Source organism: Astyanax mexicanus, chromosome 1 (assembly GCF_023375975.1).
Source record: "Astyanax mexicanus isolate ESR-SI-001 chromosome 1, AstMex3_surface, whole genome shotgun sequence".
Classification (NCBI taxonomy): Eukaryota; Metazoa; Chordata; class Actinopteri; order Characiformes; family Acestrorhamphidae; genus Astyanax; species Astyanax mexicanus.
This window is the reverse complement of record NC_064408.1, coordinates 114,992,282-115,016,106: the sequence shown is the minus strand read 5'-3', so window position 1 is coordinate 115,016,106 and position 23,825 is coordinate 114,992,282. Positions and strand designations below refer to the sequence as shown.

Below are 23,825 nucleotides of genomic sequence, written 5' to 3'. Positions count from 1 at the left end.
AATTTTTGCCAGCTGCAAAAACGTTTTTTTGTCCTAGTGGTGTAAGAGGTTTATTTTCTATATTTTAAAATGTAATAATAAGAAACGAATACTTCTATGTTTAAAACTTTATTTAGTTTGTTAACTATAAGACAAGATTTCCAATTTTCCTGGATTGTATTTGAAGTTCACAATTTTCTGCTATAAAGCAGAATAAAATATTTGTGTTAAAACTCGAATTGTCGAATTTAATTTAAATTGCTGTGATTCACGAATGCTTGTTGGTAAAAAAGTGAACAAATACGGGACATTTCTGTTAAAAAGCGAATATAAAAACAATTAAGAAATAAAAAAATAACTAACAAAAAATAAAATAGTACTACAACTTAATAATAATAATAATAATAATAATAATAATAATAATAATAATAATAATAATAATAATAATAATAATAACAGTTAGGGCTGCCCGTGAAAGTCGACGTGATGCATCTAAGTAGACTGAAATTCGAGCAGTCCAGGGCTTGTTTTATAAAAACTTAATAAAAAATGCACAAGGATAAGGTTTTAATTATAAATAATACATAAGAAGTGTTTACTAGTTATATTTTAAACATGCCTTTATCTGTTTTTGTTGTATTTTTTAACGAACTCCTTATATATTTTTTTTACAAATGTATAGAGCTAAGCGCTGCATTCACGTAAAACATGAGCTGGTGTTTTCGCTGCTGGAAATTGAGGGAGTGTTGGATCTGAGGCGGGTATAGAAGCGGTGCAGAGCGGACTTTACGTTTAGATTAGAAGTTACATATGTCAGAAAAAAAGAATCCTAACAACACAGTAGATTCTGATTCTCATTTCATCCAGCATCCAATACGGCAAACTGCTTTAAATGGGTGAGTTGATTACAAAGGATAGCGCACTAAGCGCAGTCTGTCACTTTTGTGTTAAAGTTATAATTACAGTTTTTTATAGCCTAAAGTCAGTGTTGGGAGTAACGGCGTTAAAATAAACGGCGTTACTAACGCCGTTACTTTTTACAGTAACGAGTAATCTAACTAATTACTCTGACTGTAACTATAACGCCGTTACCATTTTCGACACTCCGTTACTGCACGTTACTTTAGCAGCTGAATGAACTTTTTTTTAACTTTGCGCATACAGACAAAGAGCCCTATCATACACCCCGCACAAGGCGTGTAGCGGCGCTTTGCCACCCGTCAACAGTCTATTTTTAGGCCTTGCACGCGTCCTTAAAATAGCGTTGGACTTTGGAATATATTAACACCGATGGGCGTGGTGGTCTGGAAATGATGTGTGTTGAGGTAAATTTCTGGCGTGTTTTTATCTTGGCGGCGGAAAAAAGCTTAGCGCGATTGCTCACCCTGCGCTCCAAAATACTCCATACCATCACATCTTTACCACATAAAAATAAACCACACCCAGAGCCTTCAGCAATCAACTATGAAAAAATATATATACTTAAAAATCTGTACTGTAACTATAAATTATTATTAGTTATATTTATTTCTGTCAGTTATAAGGATTTATATTTATGTTTAGTACACAGACTAAATAACTGTAACTAGGCATTCTGCTGTTTAAAAATTTCAACAGATGCTTATTCTCACTCAAATGCTGGAGTTTTGAAATGGAAAATTAAAAGAGAAAATAACTTTGACTGAACATAAATTTATTTTAGTTAACTTTGCTATTATTTAACTGAATTTCACTTTTATATCTGAAAAACAAAGCACATTGTCAATCTGGCGCGTGGTGCTGCCCGTCAATTATATAAAACTTAAAACATTTGAAATACACAGAAATATAACGCTATATGTTAGCATTCGTTTCTTATCACCAGGGCAAATTTATTAAAATATTAAATATATTAATTCATGAATTAAAATCTCGTCCAGCGCTCTGAAATGTCAGGCACGCAAAGTGGTGCTTGGCGCAGCGGCGCGGCATTGCCCGCAGAATAACCTCTGTCTTCTAAAAAAAGTTTTTATAAATAAGATCTGACAAGTATACTAAAATTAATGTTATTAAACTTACTAAAGCCAACAAATGTACTGTTAATTAATAAAGAGAAAACAGGCAAAATGCGCTGCGCCTCTCTCTCTCTCTCTCTTTCGCAGCGCGGAGCTGAATTCAGCGCGAGGCTATAAATAATTTACAACTCAGTTCAGTTAAATAAAAATAAGTAAGGACCTGTAAGTTAATCAAATATTGTCAAATATAAAGGATAGGTTGAGGTTTTGGTGAGCTGTTTTCATGATTTGAAACTGAAACTAACCGAAACTTTTATTATTCTGCGCAAAAAGCCTGTGATTGTTTTAAATGAGTTTTTTAATGGATTTAAATGAGTTTTTTTTAACGGATTGTTGTTTTTGTCCATTCTTTTGTTTTGTTTATATATACATTTATTTCTTTGAGTGTGGTTTGGTTTGTTTAATTTGTATCCCCAGACGTGTATTTGTTTTTTCCGTTTTTTTTTTTTCAGTATTACATGTCTTAGTAATTTTCTTTGGTCCTGTGGAGTTTTTCGTTTCTTATTTTTTTTATTCGTTAGACTATATTTTTGTCAACATTTTGGGTTTATTTTTGTTTGTTATTTTTCTAATAATAATAGTAATTACATCATTTATTTTCTTTATTTATTCTTTATTTATTTATTTTTACGCAATAGTTACTTTTACTGGTAACTAGTTACTTTTATAGTGGAGTAACTCCGTTAGTAACTCAGTTACTTTTTTGGAGAAGTAACTAGTAACTATAACTAATTACTTTTTCAAAGTAACGTGCCCAACACTGCCTAAAGTTAAACCATCGGTGTTTTTATTTATTAATTTAAAGATTTCTGTATATTTAAAAATAATACGCCTACCTTAATCCAAAAAAAGAGTTCCTTTTTTAAACCTACCATTTTATTAATCTAAAATACATGTTGAATATTGACGAATTTAATCTGTTAAGTTTTCTTTATTTAGATTTTTCTACTGAAGAACTGTCTCCATTATTTATTAATTTACATGTCGATTTGAATGTTCATTTTAAACATTCTGCCTGGCTTATAATTTTACAAATCCCAGTGATATTATGTCTGTACTTAAAAAAAGCTGTCATTAAGGTCGTTCATTATACACAGTGACTCAAATATTTCTGTCATATTTAAGTTCTGGTTGACACCATCTCTGAAACACGTGCAAATGTACTTCATCATCCTGTAAGCACTATTTTTAAGCATAACTTGCATGCTTACCTGTCAGGATGTGTCGGTAATTAAATAAAAAAAAAACATATTTACTGGCTGCTAGATTATATGGCGAGAAAACGTCGTTGTACTGGAGGGGCAAATCCGGTCGCGTGGGGTACTTTTTTCTTTCATTTTTAACGATATTATCGTTTATCGCGATAATTCTGGTGACGATAATCGTTTGTCTGAATTTACATTATCGCCCAAGCCTATTCTGAACTCTTAAAACTTTATAAATATGAACTTGTTTTCTTTGCATTATTTGAGGTCTGAAAGCTCTGCAACTTTTTTGTTATTTCAGCCATTTCTCATTTTCTGCAAATAAATGCTCTGAATGAGAATATTTATATTTGGAATTTGGGATAATTGTTGTCTTTAGTTTATAGATTAAAACAAACAATGTTCATTTTACTCAAAAATATACCTTTTTTTTTTTTTGCTAAATAGCAAAATCTTTTTGCTGACACTGATTCCCTTTTGCCTACTGGGCTTATGCAATGAGAAGAGCCCTTTAACATGAATTAACTGGTATGTAAAATGGTATGCATAAAAATATATATATATATATATTTATGTTATATTTATGTAAGATATTGAAAAATAAATATATATATTTTAAAAATGAAATATCTCAATGTATAGATTTTTAAAGGGTGTAATTATATTATTATGTTGTGCTACTATCATATCATACGAGTGGCATAAAACTGACTTCAAATGACAATATTATCATTTATTTCAATTATTTCCTGAATAATATACTGTCATGCATAAAAACAGAACAACATTAACAGCCCAAATTTAGCCGTGTCAGTGTGTCTTTGCTATCATAACGGTGAGAAAAGTACACCTTGCACAGCTCAAAAAGCACAAATGGCTTGTACTAATGCCTGTCAGTATACATGACCTCAGAAATGTACATAAACACATCTCATTTTATAGACATACTGACAAGCTTCGTTGCTATTTAAATGAAGATGGAAGGAATGTTGGCGGGGTGTAAGATAGCAATCAGCATCGTACACAGGGTGTAAGATAGGGCTCTAAGAGTGTACAAACAGGAAACTGTCATCCATAAAAACAGACCTAACAGCAGCAGTCAAAACTCTTGCATATTTTTCAATGTTTTATCTTTATTATGTTTCAACTGTGAGCATAGAATAAACTTTATGTCCAACCGTATGACACCATATCTTTTTAAATAAATTAAACTACAAGTAGTCTTTTTTGACTGCACTTAAAGATACCTTCAAAGTTCTTAAAATGTATCGGAATAAGTGACCTTTATTTCTTAAAGTATTTTTTTTCTTTACTTAGTTCAGTGTGTTTTTCCATAATATCTATTAGAACATTACTCAAATATTCAATATTCACTGTATACCTGTAACTCTACCTCTTTACAACTTTACAACTGATGCTCTCAAACACATTAAGAGACAAGAAATTCAAGTAATTAACTCTTGATGAGTTCAGCACAGCTGTTAACTGAAAGCCATTCCAGGAAAATCCAGCCAAGATCCAGTGCAAAACTGTCATCAAAGGAAGAGGTGTCTACTGTGAAGAATCATCTAAAATATAAAACATATTCTGGTTTGTTCAACTAAACTAAACTAAACTCAGGTTTGGGTGCACCCACTGCTGACACAGATAGAACAGCCAACAGAATGGGACTCTCTGGAGCAGCCATGTGAGGCTAAGGTCACCATGACCCAGGACCAGTGTGGGCTATCAGGTTATAAAGCTTCCCAGTATTGAACTGTGGAGCAGTGCAACTGTGTTCTCTGGGATGATGGAGCTCAATATAATATTTTTGGGTTGGGTTGGAGTGGCAACATTAGTACCTCACTGATGCGTTATGACTCAATGTTCCAAAATCTGATATACAACTGTGGAACAAAATTAAGAGACCACTTCAGTTTCTGAATCAGTTTCTCTGATTTTGCTATTTATAGGTTTATGTTTGAGTAAAATGAACATTGTTGTTTTATTTTATAAAATACAAACAATATTTCTTCCAAATTACAAATAAAAATATTGTCATTCAGAGCATTTTTTTGCAGAAAATGAGAAATGGCTAAAAAAAAAAAAGATGCAGAGCTTTCAGACCTCAAACAATGCAAAGAAAACAAGTTCATATTCATAAAGTTTTAAGAGTTCAGAAATCAATATTTGGTGGAATAACTCTGGTTTTTAATCACAGTTTTCATGCATCTTGGTATGTTCTCCTCCACTAGTCATACACACTGCTTTTGGAAAACCTTATGCCTTTACTCCTGGTGCAAAAAGTCAAGCAATTCAGCTTGGTTTGATGGCTTGTGATCATCCAGCTACTTCTTGATTAAGAAACTTCTTGATTCAAAGAAACTCATTCTCTTATTTTTTTCCAGAGCTGTATAAAGCATATCCAGAAGAGTAGAGGCAGTTATTGCAGCAAAAATAATACACTGTATTTTAAAACAGACTCTATAGATGAGCATGTAAGCTACAAGCATTGCAAGCTAATATGCAGATGTGCCAACCTAAACACACACTGAGACATGCCAAAATCATGTGACATCAGTATGTCAGTTGAGCATGGAGTGTTAGATGTAAGCTTTACTGACAAGCTGTTTGAGAACACCCACACCTGTATAAGTTGTGAGGTGTTATCTTGTGAGTGAGGTTGAATGAACACTGGCTAGCGCGGTCCTTATGTGGGGTCTCTGGGTGGTCCAGCAGTCTAAAGTGCTGCCACTATGATTGAGAGATTGCTGGTTCGAATCCTGTTTATGCAGCTTGCCATCAGCTGCCGGAGCCCTGAGAGAGCGCAATAGGCTTTGGCGATCTATAAATCATCACTCCAAAGGGTGATAAAAAATAAAAAAAATAAAAAATCCATATGTAAAGTTGTGCAGTTGTGCATTTAACATTCCTTAATCCACAGTGTCATCTCTGTACTAAGAATCGTAGAAGGCATTACCACCCACAGTGGACAGCTCAGTGCAGTGAGTGGTAATGATCGTGACTGACAGCATCTGGCTAGAATTGTCCATGCAAACAGACAAGAGACAGACAAGAGGCAGATGTTATATCCAGTCAATGCAGAAGGTCCCACACACATGTTCCACAATATAGTGCAGCGTTCTTTAGCTATAGGGCATGGCAAAAGTCATGGGACACAATACTATTCCCTGTTCCATGGCTTTTCCATGGCATGTCAGTGTACCGGACATAGATCTTTATGAGGCCTCTTGGAAAAGGATCCTAAATGTGGAAAATAATAATAACAAATGAACAAAACTCTTCTATGCCCTGGTGAAAAAAATACACTTAATACTTATAATTTAAAACATATTGAGAAATGCCCAAGTATGCTGTAAGTATCCTAACAGATTTATGTACTTGCTTAAAATATATTAAAAGTACATTGATATTATGCTTTCATCAAATGTTTGAAAATAAACTTTGATCATACTTTTTAAAAAGTACAATATAGTGTATTTAAAAAACTATGAAGTATTCTTTTAGTTTAATGTAATTCAATATACTTCTACAATACTTATTTCCAAATATACTTTTGTACATTTTTAGCAAAGTGTGTTAAAAACAGCTACAGTTACAGTAGTTAACTAAAAGTTCAATGTATCGTAACTTTTTAGAAAGTAAACTAAATTAAGTAAATTTGTAACAAGCTAAAAATATTTTTATACCCAACAAATTATTATACTAGATGTGTACTACTCACAAAAGACTTTTTTTACCTTAATGTAAATATATTCAATATGTCAATTCTTAGTACATTTCTAATATACCTGGTGTATAATAAATAGTGATACAGTTGTAATACTCATTAAATGTATTATAAGTTTATTCTGTAAGCATGTTTAAAATATGGGGTTACATACATGAAGTTTAAATGTTTAAATGTTACTTAAATATATTTAAAATACTTCCATTTTAGTACAGTTAAGCACACTTAGCACAATTTAAGTACGACTTTTGTAATATTTTTATACAATTAAAGTATAATAAGTACAAAAAAAGTTGTTCCATTTTAGCACTCTTTAAATATACTGATTAATAATAATGTGCTACAAGAACACTTTAGTGCACTATAGCATAATAATGCTTAGTATACTTTAATCTACTTTTTTTTTTACTAGGGTGATGGACTCTTAATTGTGTCTGTGTCTATGGCTCCTACTGTATTCCCTGTGGGGCGGCATTCAAACCATTCAACCGTGTGAGTCTAACTTCCAGTCAGCAAATGCACCATTGCTTATTTCAAGTGCATTTTTCAGCGCAGGCTAATGGCCACTGGAACGTCCATTTCCCATCGCAATAACCATTGAGATCAAATATTTAACCATGCTTCAGCTGATGAGGAGTTAGAGCTGCTGGTCAACACAGCAGCGTCTTACAAACAACAGATTAGCAGTTAGCAACCATCATCCCTGTGTGCTCTTCATGAGACGAAGAAGAACAGCATTCTTGTAGAAAGAATAGACCAGTCATTTGGTCGTTTGGATGGTTGGTGGCATCACTGGACCTCATGATGTTTATCTATCAGTGAGGAAGACGTTCTGATGATCTTCGTTTGATGTTCAGTACTATGCAGCAGGGATACACAATATTACTCATCCAGACTATGAAGGAACACGTAAGGAATCGTGTAGTAACTTAAAAGTGTTAAACAAACCAAAATACTAAAGAAAAAGAAGAATTTAGGTGTTCATATCTGGGGATAAGCTGTAAACTTTTGGTTTCTGAGGCTGGTAACTCTGATGAACTTATCCCGTGCAACAGTGGAAACTCTTGCTCTTCCTTTCCTGGGGCGGTCCTGATGAGTGCCAGTTCTATCATTACGTTTTTGATGATCTTTGTGGCGACTGCACTTGAGGGTTCTTTTTTTTTTTCAAAGTTCTTAAATTTTTTCCAATTGACTGACCTTTATTTCTTAAGGTATTTAGATTTTTACTTAGATTAGTAGTTCTTGCTTCTCATAATATGGATTATTGTGGAGCAGTGCAACTGTGTTCTCTGGAATGATGGAGCTCAATATAATATTTTTGGGTTGGGTTGGAGTGGCAACATTAGTACCTCACTGATGCTTTATGACTCAATGTTCCAAAATCTGATATACAACTGTGGAACAAAATTAAGAAAAATTAATTAACAAAAATTACCACTTCAGTTTCTGAATCAGTTTCTCTGATTTTGCTATTTATAGGTATATGTTTGAGTAAAATGAACATTGTTGTTTTATTTTATAAAATACAGACAATATTTCAGATTAGTAGATTAGTAGTTCTTGCCTCTCATAATATGGATTAGAACATTACTCAAATAGAGCTATTCACTGTATACCATCTCTTGAAGTAATTAATGTAATTAACTCTTGAAGAGTTCAGCACAGCTGTTAACTGAAAGACTGAATTCCAGGTGACTCTACCTCATAAAACTGACTGAGAAAATCCATCCAAGATTTGCACAACTGTCATCTAAGCAAAAGGTACTTTGAAGAATATAAAATAAGTGTTTAACATTTTTTTGTATACTAAATAATTCCAAATGTGTTACATCATAGTTTGCAGAAAAATAATGATAGGTGGCTTGTGGCTAGTGCTGGGTGCTGATTTTCATAATTAATTTGGTTAATTTGAGTTTTGGTTTTAACGTGTTTTTTTAAATCTTTACATCTTTACATAAGGAAACTACAAGAGGTCATCTCTCAAGCCTAAAACAGTAGATAGACGTGTCTTTCTTTCAGTAACCTGTAAAATACTATTCTATGTAGCAGTGATTTTCATATTTTGTACTTTTCCTATTGAAACATAAAGAGATTATATTCGCACCTCATTCAAGTCATGTTTTGCTTCCACGGTTTTAACTCCCTCAAATATTTTTACAATATTGCCCAACCCTATGCTCTCCAAACCATCACTGATTGTAGAAACTTCACACTAGACCTCGAGCAGTTTGGACTGTGTGTCTCTCCACTCTTCCTCCAGACTCTGCTCCCTTAATTTATAAATGAAATGTAAAATTTACTGATGATCAGTGATGGTTTGGAGAGACATGTCATCTGCTGGTGTTGATCCACTGTGTTCTATCAAGTCCAAAATCTTACAGCCCTTTATGCTTTTCTCTGCTGACAACTTTTATGGAGATGCTGATTTCATTTTCCAGCAGGACTTGACACACTGCCCACACTGCCAAATGTTTGTCTTATATAATATTATAATTTTCTGAGACACTGATTTTTGGGTTTTCATTGGCTGTAAGCCATAATCATAATCAATAAAAGAAATAAAAGCTTAAAATAGATCGCTCTGTGTTTAATACATCTATATAATATATGAGTTTCACATTTTGAACTGAAATACTAAAATAAAGTAACTTTTTAATTATATTCAATTTTTTTAGATGCACCTGTATGTGACACTGTGGATCGAGAAATAGAAACGAAATGTCTGGTCAACTCACACCACCTGGCCACCTGACCTATAAGAACTCATACAGCTGTGAGTGTTCCCACTCAAGCCGTCGCAAAGTCAAACATCATAGTCAATTTAGTGTACATACTGTTATCCCATAACTTTGGCATTTTAGTGAAATGTTAACTTGTGCAATACCTGATTTATCAGAGGTTATTCTAATCACATGATCATACACTTTAAAATGTACTAAAACTTCAGCTGCATTAACTAATTCTATGTAACTGTGTAAGAAACCTACCATTTTAGGTTGTTTACATGCTGCATGTGATGCTTCAGTTTTGTCCTTCAAATTTAAAGTCATTAAAGCCATGTGGAACCTGATGGGTTCTAGTAACAGTTTACATTTTTGCTATAAAAAGCCTGCAGCTAATAACCCATAAATAGCTAAAACTATTCAGACTAAAATACTGGTATTAAACTAAAATAAGATGATGTATGCTGGTGAATTTCTAATGCATCATGGTCATATTTTTTTTTTTGCTAATTAGTTACGCTGGCTAATTTTGCAACCGATGATGCAACTGATGCTAATACCCGATCTCCTAGCACTGTGCAAAATGTAAAATGCAAAATGCTAACCTAAATAATCACACACTTGCCTCAAATCTTAATCTTTAGTAAATCAAATTAAATTAATTAGATTTTGTTTTAATAGGGTACCACTTTAAAATAAGACTACCTTTATAAAGGGTTTATAAATGGTTTAGTTTATTAAGGGTTACTATTTAGGTTGTAAATGCCTTTAAAATCATTAATAATCAGTTATAACACATACGTAGAAAGGTACGTAGACCTGTTGTTTGCCAAATAGTGAACCCACAGCCACATAACTATTTATAAATGATTTCTAAAGCATTTACAACCTAATTAGTAACCATTAATAAACTAAATGTAAACCATTTAGAAACCCTTTATAAAGGTAGTCTTATTTTAAAGTACTTTTAACAGCTGATAACCAGATTGAGCAGCTTCTGTTTACTTGGTTTATTTTTCAGGGTACATTTGGAATGAGCAGATCTTTTTCCAGTACACATATACACTTATATAATCAAGATTTCAACTCTTGGTCATGAATATATTTATACATGCACACATATTGTCTCTGATTACCTAATGGCACTGCGAGTCAATGAGAAGAACAACAGTTAGAAACGTTTTAAAATAAAGACATTTTTACACTAATAACAGTCTTTGTAATGTCATATGTTACTTCTCAACATGTGTAAAAAAATGCCCTGCTAAGTGCAGTTCAGCCACTGACCTAGTCTTAGACTCTCTGTAAAACGTGAAATTCACCAGTACATTTTTACTTTTAACTAGTGTAAACAGACCTGTTTTAAAAATACACCTACCTCTATCTCAATTATACTTACTGGTTGTTTTCCATAGACAAATTCTAACCATTTGTTCCTTAGCTCTAAATTACTGGGCAAAGCATATAACACTGATGTGTTATTCGCACAAATAACACATGAACAAACTGCCATGCTTTTCCTAGCGCTGTTAGCTCCTGTCTGACGAGACATGCCACGGCTGCCTGGCTTCAGCTCTGTCTGTGGGCGGTCTCGAGCCAAGGTGGGCGAGGCCATGAATACTAATTCACAGGTTGATGTAGACACGGTGCTTTTCCTGATCGACTCGTTTTTCTGAATATTTTCTTTTACTAGATACTGCAGACAATGGAGGCTGAGGAAGAGTTTCATGTGCAGTGTGCATATACAACTCAAGAGAGACCTACTGTATTTCACAAAGAACAAGAACAAGTGGATTTTAGCAGAAGGACACCTTTAAACACTGTGTTATTCACTCACTGTCCTCCACTCTATTAGTCACTCCCACTTGTAGATGCTGTAAATTCAGAGACAGAAGGTCTGAATCTGTTGCTGCACAGTTTCTGTCGGCAGGATGCTGCCCAAAGGATGCTGACCATTGAAGAACAGGCCATTGAAGAATTGTAATTATGCAAGAAATACAAAGTGTCCAAAATATGCTGACTGAATCACAAAAATTGGATAATGTTTATAAAAACAAGGAGGTGGTGATAATGTAATGCTTGATTGCTAACGGGTAGCAATATAACCACAGGACAACATTTTCCAGCTCATTTGCCAAAGGGTTTGAACATTAGTGCCCAAAATCAATCATTAATTTCCAATAACTGCTTTCTAATGAACTCTCGTAAAGGTTTCCACAGTTCTGGGATCAGTGACCTTCTCCATTAGGCCAGGGTGAGCTCGTCCTAAACTCGTCTACCTCCTTCTCCGTGAGGACATTCCTTCCCCCGGCTCGTGACTGGGTCACATGATCATCCTCAATAGGCGTCTTTATCATCACTTGCCGTTGACAATAACAAGCCTATGCCTGCAGTGAACAGTGGCAGCAGGGCAGGCTAACTGCAGCCACTGGGCATTCCATACTCTATACAAGTCTATACAAGAGCGTACACTGCATCATCAGCTCACTCAGAAACCCTGCACAACTGATTCTATAGGAAACATACAGGAAACTATGCTGACTATGACTGTGAAAAAAATAGATCCCTACTTCTTCATTAGTACTGCACTGCATATAGGGAGATAATATTTAGTTCACTCAGTAGTAATAGAAACACACATGAAATTAATGATGCACTGAGCTGGAATAATACTGGATCATTATGTTATATAGATATATAATCCTAACATTAACAACATTAAAGAACTATTAAGAATTAATAAGAACAACAGCATATGAAAACAGTGTGCTGCAGCCATGGAAACAACCAAGCTGGTTATTTTTCTGCTGAACAGGTAATCACTGAGCTTCAGTAAGGTTGCTAACCATAGCTAGGTAATTTACCACCACCACTAGCGTAGTAGAGACGGCATTTTGGGAATTAAAACGTATATATATTCACTGATCAGCTACAGAGTAAAACTCGCATGAACCCTGCATCTGGGGGGAAACAGGGACCTTGGTTTTAATTGCCTAAAGTCATAATGTTAAATTAATGAAAGAAAAAAAATCACAATTCGAATTGATTCAATTATTTACTGTTTTTCTAATTATTATTTAATTCTAATTATTATTTCCAATTTTCTCATATTTTTCACCACAAATTTTGTGGCCAATTGTCCCACTCATTCAGTTGCTAGTCAGCTACAACAGAAGGAGGTTGAACACATGCCTCCTCCGACGCATGGAACAATACACTGAACTACTGCTGATGCTGCATTGCCGAGTAGCATCACAGCGTGTTCAGAGGAAGCGCAGCGACTCTGTTCTGATACATCAGCTCACAGACGCAGCCTTGTGCTGATTAACATCACCCATTGAAGTGATGAGGGGAAAGAGCGCCATCTACTCACCCAGAGAGAGCAAGGCCAATTGTGCTCTCTCAGGGCTCCGGCAGCTGATGGCAAGCTGCAAGCTGCTAGTAACATCCTACCAATCACACTGGGTATCACAGCAGCAATGTGAGTGACACCAGGGTCCATCTAAGCTACCATAACAACTAGGGGTGTAAGAAAATATCAATATATCAAAGTATCACGATAATTAGTTTTACAATACTGTATCGATATTTAACGATCCGATGTAAAGATTGGTGCCAGAAGTGGTTAATTTCGTGTTGTGATTAAACTCTGCCCACTATTAGCATCAGTGCTGTATTATGTTGTTAGATCCAACTGTTCTGACTGGATAAAAAGTAAACTTTTATGAATGTGTTTTTATGTTATAACAGTTTACTTAAAATTTTGATTAAAATGTAAATGTAAAAAAAAAGCAATATATTTTGTAGGGGTGGGCGGTATGGCTCTAAAATATTACCACGATATTTCAACGATACTTTTAACGATATGACAAAACACTGAATTAGAAAAAACATATTTAGAATTTTATTATTGCATGCGATACGATATGGCTAACTGAGATATTAAAAAAAAATAATAATAATTTTATCAGATTTATAATAGAGGTCAATGATCCAGAATGTCATGATACTAATAATGCACTGCAAATATCTCAATATATCCAGGATTAAAGTAAAATAAATGATACTGGACTGATTTAATCTGTCTCTAGTAGATATATAATGGGAAATGTGAACAGTGTGAATTTTTTTCTTTTACTAAAAACAGTAAAAAAGTAGTACCCTGATGTGATAATTAGGGGTGGGTGATATGACACCATATTTCGGGGTATAATATCTTTCATGATATTCAACATTTTTGGCGATATTATTGTGTATGATACGATATGGCACACCCCTAATAACAACTGCCAACCAACCACCTAGCAACTACAGAGCAATACCATAGCAACTGTTGGAAGGAGAAAGCACCCATTTACAAGCACTAGTAACAATAGAGCAACTACATTGGTTTAATAAAGGAGATCATCATCCTTCCTAAATAATCCCAAAAGTACTGTCTGGAGCTGCACAGCTCAATGCTGGGGGGCTTTATACTGCAGTATACCCTCTAGTAGCCTAAGTGTGGCATCAGGCATGCTGCAAGTAGGTTCATGTTTATCTGCTCAAGAGAGTCCTATTCTATTGGCTACTTCTACTTCACTACAGGGAATAGACAAGCTCTGAGTGTGCACTTAATTTTGTAAATTAAACATGTAATAAATGGTCAATAAGTAGTGCCATAAAGACTGGGCGATAACTATTTACCACAGTGTATCTATGTTGACACAATCACAACCAGGGTTTCAATAATTACAGCAATAAATCCTAATTTAATCAAGCTACTGTAAAACTGACACGTTCACAATGACTCAAACCATCTTCCCCTAATCTGCAGACCACAAACTATCCAGAGAGCTGAAACACCACACCAACTTACGCAATCCAGTTTAGGAAGTTACACACGCAGAGGACAAAACCCAAATGCAAATGAGCAAGAAATACTGTGTTCCTGTGATGCTGCTGGCGGTGTTGCAACTGGACATGTGCGGTGAGGCATGTGATAAAAAAGGAGCATGCAAATGATCAAATGATTTCTGAGAAAGCAAAACAGAACACTGCCACTGTTCTTAGAAACAGAACACCCTTAAAACTGAGACCTGAATGACAAACCAAACCTGAAACTGAATTCCATGCTAGTAAATGAATGTAGAAACTTATTTAAAATGAATTACTATACGATTACATTAATGAATCTGAATTTTAGTGATAGGTAGAGCTGACCATATTTTAATAAAGTTTCTTATCATATCGACGATATGCTTTAATAGCAATATCTGGGCATAAAAAACAATATCAGAGCTTAAAGAACACTGACCCAACTGTACATTTCATTACAGAGAGTGTAAAAAGTCCTGTTTAGCTGGATGATGTTCAGCAAAACCTATTTAAAATCACTGTATTGTGCATGAGAGAGTTTTTAACAGCAGTTTTTAAGAATCCGCCACTGCTGGTGCTTTTAGCTTTTTGTCTGTGCTCTAAAATATTGTAATAAATATTGTTATACCATATCGTCCAGCTCTAATGATAGGTGTCCTCAAATGAAGAAATCGCTCAGAAATGTATTTAAATTTAATTTAGTATTTATTTATTAAGTTACAGTTGAATTTTTTTAGTTCCAAATTCAATTTAAATTTCAGTTCCAAATTCAATTTAAATTTTAGTATCAAATTCAATTTAAAGTTCAGTTCCATATTCAATTTAAATTTTAGTATCAAATTCAATTTAAAGTTCAGTTCCATATTCAATTTAAATTTTAGTATCAAATTCAATTTAAAGTTCAGTTCCAAATTTAATTTAAATTTCAGTTCCAAATTCAAATACAGTATGTTTTCAAATATACATTTTCATTGTTGCAATGACGCAGCAACCAGTTTACAGATTGCATATTTGGTCTAAAAATTGTCTGATACCGATACATAGCCAAGCTTCTCTTTCATTTCTAGTGATATGTGAGAGTTGATATTGGCAACACAATGGTGTTTGATATTAGTCAGCACAATAGCCTTTACATTCTGTATCAGAATACAAAAAAATATTGGCATCAGATTAATATTTAGATTTTATCAATATTTTAATCTGATATTGATGACGTATTTACTTAACACTCAAAGAGTACACTGTTTACTTTGTGTAGTTTTCTGCCCTTTATTCAGTTTACTGTATCTGTAATGTGTATATATCAAAATCAGCACATAAGAATGTAATTAATACTGGATATTAATATAGACCCACAGTTCTCCTACTGATGCATTGGATGGGATATATACACGGACATGCCAAATATCATTGGATAGAAAGTAGTATTGTATCTCATGACTTTTGCCATCTCCCATGCAAGCTAAATAATGCTGCACTTATCTGTGAGATATATGTGTGTGTGTGTGATCTCCTGTTTTGAATGTGGATGAGATTTCTGCCAGAGTCACTTGTTAGTTTGCATGGACATCTCTTTCCATAAGCCACCGTCATCATTACTACCCACTGCACTGTCCACTGCAGGTGATAATGCCTACTATGACATTCCCAGTGCACACGTGACACTGTGGATGGAGGAATGTTAAATGACAATAATTTGGAACTTCAGAAATAAAATGCCTTATTCATTCAGCACACACTATCAGACCTTGTTCCAATTAATCAATTATATTGCCTTGCCATGAGCAGGTGGGCCAGTGTTCCGGACCCTCCAGACTTCCTTTAATCTTAGCTTTTTTTTAGGGTTTTCGTTTTTTAGTAATGTTTTCTTGTATCTAATGTACATACAGCTCTGGGAAAAAAAGACAGTTGATAAGTTTTTGATTTTACCAAATTGAAAACCTCTGGAATATAATCAAGAGGAAGGTGGATGATCACAAGCCATCAAACCAAACTGAACTGCTTGAATTTTTGCACCAGGAGTAAAGGCATAAAGTTATCCAAAAGCAGTGTGTAAGACTGGTGGAGGAGAACATGGCAAGATGCATGACAACTGAGATTAAAAAACAGGGTTATTCCACTAAATATTGATTTCTGAACTCTTAAAACTGAACTGAATCTGAACTTGTTTTCTTTGCATTATTTGCGTGCTGAAAGTTCTGCATCTTTTTTGTTATTTCAGCCATTTCTCATTTTCAGCAAATAAATGCTCTAAATGACAATATTTTTATTTGGAATTTTGGGATAAATGTTGTCTGTAGTTTATAGAATAAAAAAAAAATCATTTTATTCAAACATAAACCTAGAAATAGCAAAATCAGAGGAACGGATTCAGAAATTGATCTTTTTTTTTCTTATACTGTTGAATAATTTCTGGTACTTCGGTTCTGTCCTCTTTTTTTGCTGCTGCATTAATATAAGGTTTATCTTATCTCTTATCTCTCATCAACCTCACTCACAAGATAACACCTCAAAACTTATACAGGCGTGAGAGTTCCCAAGCCCAAGGTAAGCCCAAGTTAACACTTTATGTGGCAACTTACACAATGCTATGCTATCCCAAATATAAAAAAAAATAAAATAAAATAACTGATACCTGTCTGAGCACTCATTTAAAGCACTGTACTATTTTTTTTTATCTGTATTGACCTTCATAATAAAAAAATACAATTCTGGAACATCCAGTTCTTTCAGCCTTACTGCATTAAGTCAGGCATGACTTAATAACACAATGTAGCTGAGGAATTCCACTCAAGGAAAACTCTGCATTCCTAAACAGCACATTGAACCAGTTAATCTACTGTACTGGAGCTCAGTGACAGGATATTTGCTTCTAGAACTACAAGCAACTTGCAAAAAAAATGCTTGTAATGTATAAGAGTTAGAGGCTGGAGTTTAGCAGAAAAGCAGCAGTGCAGCGCAGTGTAACACCAACTTAGACCAACTTCTTAAACTAAAGTTCTCAGCACATCAACTCAAAGAGAAACAGCCAATGAAAAGTGCATGCATACATTAAAATAAGACAGAATATGATAAATGAACACATTTAAAACCCTTAACGCTTTTCTTTTACAGGCAAAATTCAGTTAAAACACACCCAAAAGGCAAGGGTCTCCATAAACCACCCAACAAACCAACAACAAAACCCTTATACGTACAGTGCTGTGGACTTTTCTTCATGTCTTCTGGTGAAAAGCAGTTACAGTAGGCGGGATAAAAGTGAGCCCTCAGTTGGGGGGAGCAGTGGTGCACAGGGGGCTGATTTTGTGCTGAAAGGCTGAGCAGGGCTGAGCGAGGCTTAGGGGCAGCAGCCCTACGGCCATATATCCAGCCCAAAGCCCCTATGGCTGTGAGTCCGTGCCAAAACCCTTCCCCTCCCTGATCCCGCCCCGCGGGTTAGAGTAAGTGCTGCAGGAAGAGCCGTGGCTTCTGTTAACTCCATCCATAACTTTCTCTACTCAGTGGAGCAACAGCTGTAACTCGAGCCAGACTGCAGCAGATTCAACAAATGCAGAAATGATCCACACCATGGAGTCCTATATTTACTCTGTAAAGAGAAAAGAAGAAAGAGGAGGGGGCTCTCTTCTTATACTTCAAAGAGGCCCCCTCTTACTGTCCCAACTAGTTTTTACTTAAACAACTACACTAGTACACTACTTCTCTAGTGTATATTTAAGGTCTTGGAAAACACGACCAGCAAAAATCAACCGGAGGTCCGATTTAAACCTATTAGTTACTACCTACACAGGACAGCTAACATTAACTAGCTGCTGTAAACAAAAGCTGTAATTACATTAAACAGAAGCTGTAAGCTCCTCCTTAACTAACGAGACAATGTCGGCTTCAGTTCTGCCTGTGGGCGGTCCTGAGCCGAGGTGGGCAAGGCCATGTAGTCACTGGTTGATGTAGAAATTTTACATCTCTCTGATCAACTCGTATTTCTGAGGGTTTCTTTTACTAGCTACTGCAGACAAGGGAGGCTGAGAAACTGTTTCATGTGCACCATACATAGACAACTCAGACCTATTCAAGACCTATTGTATTTAACAAAGAACAAGAAAAAGTAGATTTTAGATTTTGTAATCAATTGATTGTATCAGAAATCATCTTTGTTTACTGTTAGGATAAACCAAAGCTACTCCAACTCAATCCAGTCCAATCCTCAAGCTGCTGCATGAGAGTAAGAAGCACCACTAACGAATAAAAGACCTGCATCCAGTGATATCACTTCCTCTGGCAGGAAACATGTGAAAGACAATGATAAAATGTTAAGCAGACTGATGTTTGATAATCCGTAAAACTAGTCTGATGTTGGAACATGAAGTTAAGGTGCAGAATTATTGAAAAATGGCAACTCTTGTTTCAGTGGTTTAAATAACTAAATCAATTTAATGATAACAAGTATGTTGACTGATGAGTCAAATGATTCTGTTAAACACTGTTAAAAGTAAAAGTTCCTTGAGTAACTTTTAGTTCTTCAATTTAAAACTGTGGATAAACTATTTAATGTGCTTTAAATGACCTCCATGAAAGGGTTTTAGAAGAAAAATATTTCCTGATGGTTCCTTAAAGGACCTTAAGGGGTTCTTCCATAGTTGGTACACCCTCCAAAAGTTCCTTGAGGAACTTGTCATTTTAACAGTGAATGGGCCATAATACAAAAATAATTAATTCTAAAGTGTATTTAATGACTAAATTGAACTGAGATAAAAAGAACAGAAGAATCCTTTTAGAAATATTATAAATGAATGTAAAAGTACTATCTCTTAAAAACACTCAAGTAATACTGAGTTATAGTTAACACTAACATACCTAGCCAACCTATAGATTTTAACTCTAATTCATCACACTGAGGGTCCTAATTCAGTGATCTATATGCGAGCTGTCAACCATGCACCGTGCAGCTTGATTTAGGTCGTGTCTGTGTGTCTTTGCTAGCGGAACAATGGGAAAAGTACACCTTGCACTGCTTAAATTGCGCAAAAGGCAAAAAGAATAATTCTCTTAAATAATCATGGGTAGGATTTGGTAAAATAAACCTATCAGCATGTTGCTTGCCATGTCCTTTAAGAGCCAGATGTGCTCTGACTTTAGTGGATTGCTATCTTGACGATGTAGCGAACTGGACATGTTTTGGTGGGGTGTAAGATAGCAATGAGCATCGTGAAGCGCCTTGGGCACGTTTGTAGGTGTTCCTTCAGCACTGAAGTGTTTTTTTTATGTTGTTTATTCAATCAATACATTACACTGCAAGATTAAAAATGAAAAAGGATGCACTTTTACATCTTAAAAAAACATACAAATTAATTGCAATATTTTAGTAATCCCTCTGTAGGGAAACATGTTGAAAACAGTGAGAAATGTCAAAAGCCGTATACGGATGGGATTATTTTCTCAGGGGGTTCTGGGGTAATTTTCTTTTTGATGGGGTCCTCTGTGATTTTATTCCCATCCAGAACGACCATGGATGTGTTTTTTTTTTTCAGACGTGCTCTGAGAAAATTACAGGCTGAATTACCTACAGTTTTTCTCTCAACTCCGTGCTCCTACGGTAATTTTAGTCCCGTCCGGATTCACATGTCTAAGTTTCGTCTCCTCGCGTTTAATAAAATAGCTATTTGTCCACTGCCATGCACCATAATTACTCTTTGAGCTAGCATTTCCACAGAGATCCACGTAAACACAACAGCAAGTGGAAATGGAGGAGCTAAAAAAAAAACAAACAAACAAAAAAAAAAAAAACCTCACTGGTTCTCCTGTTTTTTAAATTTTAGTCCGGATTCAAGGGTTTTATCACTGAGTAGAAGTGTGAAATATTTTTTCACAGACGTTCCTCTGAAAATACTAATACAGTCCGGATAGGGTTAAATTTATTATTTTTTTTATTTTGTATAAAATGTTACAGGAAAATCAGGAGTCTTAAATATTGGTCGAATTTAATGTAAAGTTGATCTAAAATTCAGTTTAAGCAAACAATTTTGTGGTGAAAATCTATAAAATTCTTTTTTTTTTTTTTAAGATGTGCCACTATTTTTTTATTTAGATAGTCAAGATTAGAATTAAAGGCCAAAACAGCTGAAGAATATGAACTCTAATAGTTTAACAGTTTAAAAATAACTTGAATTAATTTAAAAATATAAACAGAAATGATTAAAATAAAGTGAGAAAAATACAATTCCTCTCATATTATTGTAAATAAATGTAAAATGATTAGCTATCACCTACAAAAAATACTTAAGCAGTACTGAGATAATGTAACAGGCTAATATAGCCACTGTGGATGATCACAGTAAGAGTTAACTGACTCCAGTAGGTGTTCCTTCAGCACTGAGGGGTTTTGGCGGTGTTTATTAAACCATACAGACTCTCACAGAAAGCTAACACACCCTGAGAGTTTCCTGAGTCTGTCTGAAGAGGATTAAAGTCTGTTAAACTCTCATTTCTCTCACAAATCCCACACATTTCACACACTGTCACTTTCACTCCTTCTCTACAGAGTACCTAACTGACAGTAACTCACACAGAGTAACACAGAAACAGATACAAATAAGATAAAAACAGCCCAAACCTTTAGACTTTACACAGTCTATGAGATCATTTGTGCCTCCCAGTTTTGTAGCTGGAGTGTCCAGTTTGAAGGTGGTGTGGTTTTATTAAAGTTAAGCTGTGTTAAAGTTAAAGCTAAAGCTGCATGGCTAAGCTAACCCCAGCAGTAGCAGCAGCAGCAGCAGCCCATTTGCAGCATTCCAGGGGAAAGAAATAAAAACAGTGCAGCTCGAGCCCTCCCTCCTCCCCCAGGCTCCACACACACTTTTCCCATTGGACAGACACAAGAAAGAAGCTTTGTTTTCCACCATCAGGAGACATTGACAGAACAAAGCTGAGGAAAACCTCTGGGTTCAGCCAGGCAACTCCACTACCCCCAGGAACATGACCTACAGTAACACTGCAGGAGTTCCTACAGGGATATTACACTAAACTCAGACTTACTTTAAATTAGTTTAGAACAGAAGTATTATACATACAACTCTGGAAAAAATGAAGAGACAACTTCAGTTTCTGAATCAGTTTATCTGATTTTGCTATGTATAGGTATCTGTTTGAGTAAAAGGACCATTGTTGTTTTATTCTATAAACTACAGACAACATCTCTCCCAAAATCCAAATAAAAATATTGTCATTTAAAGATGAAAATGAGAAATGGCTGAAAAACAAAATAGATCAGAGCTTTCAGACCTCAACAAGTTCAGAAATCAATATTCGGTGGAATAATCCTGTTTTTTAATCACAGTTCAATGCATCTTGGCATGTTCTCCTCCACCAGTCTTACACACTGCTTTTGGATAACTTTATGCCACTGCTGGGGCAAAAATGCAAGCAGTCCAGTTTGGTTTGATGGCTTGTGATCATCCATCTTCCTCTTGATTATAATCCAGAGGTTTTCAATTAGGTAAAATCAAAGAGACTCACAATTTTGTAAAGGGTCTCTTTTTTCCAGAGCTGTATATACATATATAAAAGCATCACTGATCATCAGTAAATTTTACATTTAGTTTGTAAATCAAGGGAGCAGAGTCTGGAGGAAGAGTGGAGAGACACACAGTCCAAGCTGCTTGAGGTCTAGTGTGAAGTTTCCACCAATCAGTGATGGTTTGGAGAGACATGTCATCTGCTGGTGTTGATCCACTGTGTTTTATTATCAAGTCAGTGCAGTGTTTTATGGAGATGCTGATTTCATTTTCCAGCAGGACTTGGCACACTGCCCACACCCCCAAAAGTACCAATTGGTCTAATATAATATTACAATTTTCTGAGACAAAGATTTTTGGGTAAGCCATAATCATCAACAATAAAATAAATAAACACTTAATATAGATCACTTGGTGTGTAATACATCTATATAATATATGAGTTTGATCTGAACTACTGAAATAAAGTAACTTTTTAATGATATTAATTTTTTTGAGATAACTGAATTACTGTTTTAATGCAATTTCCAAAATGGCATAATGGAGCTCTTTACATCTTTACATATACAACCCCTGGCAAAAAGTATGGAATCACCAGTCTTGGATGAGCACTCCTTCAGACATTTCATTCTGTAAAACAAACTCTGATCAAAAACATGATACAAAAATAAGGTCATTCCAAAGTGCAACTTGTTGGCTTTCAGGAACACTCAAAGAAATGAAGAAAAAACATTGTGGAAGTCAGTGAATGTTACTTTTATTGACCAACCACAGGGAAAAAAATATGGAATCACTCAATTCTGAGGAAAAAAGTATGGAATCATGAAAAACAGATAAACAAAAGATGATTCAAAATACATCACTAGTATTTAGTTGCACCACCTTTGGCTTTTATAACGGCTTTCAGTCTCTGAGGCATGGACTTGATGAGTGACAAACAGTATTCTGCATCAATTTGGTGCCAACTCTCTTTGATAGCAGTTGCCAGATCAGCTTTGCAGGTCGGAGCCTTCTTGTGGACCATTTTTTTCAATTTCCACCACAGGTTTTCAATTGGGTTGAGATCTGGACTATTTGCAGGCCATGACATCGACTGAATGTGTCTTTCTCCAAGGAATGCCTTCACTGTTTTTGCCCTATGGCACGATGCAGTGTCATCTTGGAAAATTATTTCATTATCTCCAAACATCTGTTCAATTGAAGGGATGAGAAAACTGTCCAAAATGTCAATGTAAACTTGTGCATTGATAGAAGAATTAACCACAGTCATCTCCCCAGTGCCTTTGCCTGACATGCAGCCCCATATCATCAAGGACTGTGGAAATTTGGTTGTTTTCTTCAGGCAGGCCTCTTCATAAATCTCACTGGAACGGCACCAAACAAAAGTTCCAGCATCATCACCTTGTCCAATGCAGATTCTTGACTCATCACTGAAGATAACTTTCATCCAGTCATCCACAGTCCATGATTGCCTCTCCTTAGCCCACTGCAGTCTTGTTCTTTTATGTTTAGGTGTCAATGATGGTTTTCTTTTAGCTTTCCTGTGTTGAAATCCCATTTCCTTCAGGCGATTTCTTACGGTTCGGTCACATACATTGGCTCCAGCTTCTTCCCATTTATGCTTCATCTGTTTAGTTGTACTTTTTCGGTTTTCAAGACAAATGGCCTTAAGTTGCTTGTCTTGACGCTTTGATGTCTTTCTCGGTCTACCAGTACGCTTGGCTTTAACAACCATTCCATGCTGTTTGTATTTGGTCCATATCTTGGAT

At 35.2% G+C, this 23,825-nt stretch overlaps 1 protein-coding gene across 2 annotated transcripts in view; it reads right to left on the bottom strand.

Moving 5' to 3' along the window:
* The window catches only part of paqr6 (progestin and adipoQ receptor family member VI), a 75,877-nt gene extending 54,641 nt beyond the window's left edge, over positions 1 to 21,236 (bottom strand). The window contains exon 1 of one of the 2 annotated variants that reach the window (XM_049464860.1): positions 21,156 to 21,236. Coding sequence is in view for 1 of the 2 variants with exons in the window: in XM_022668706.2 (XP_022524427.2) it covers positions 17,746 to 17,767 (22 nt within the window). In the remaining variant the exon portion in view is untranslated. Of the gene's footprint in view, positions 1 to 17,745; positions 17,922 to 21,155 lie in introns of those variants that run through there. The other variant, XM_022668706.2, reaches the window with a different exon arrangement.
* Between the last annotated feature and the right edge of the window lie 2,589 nt (positions 21,237 to 23,825).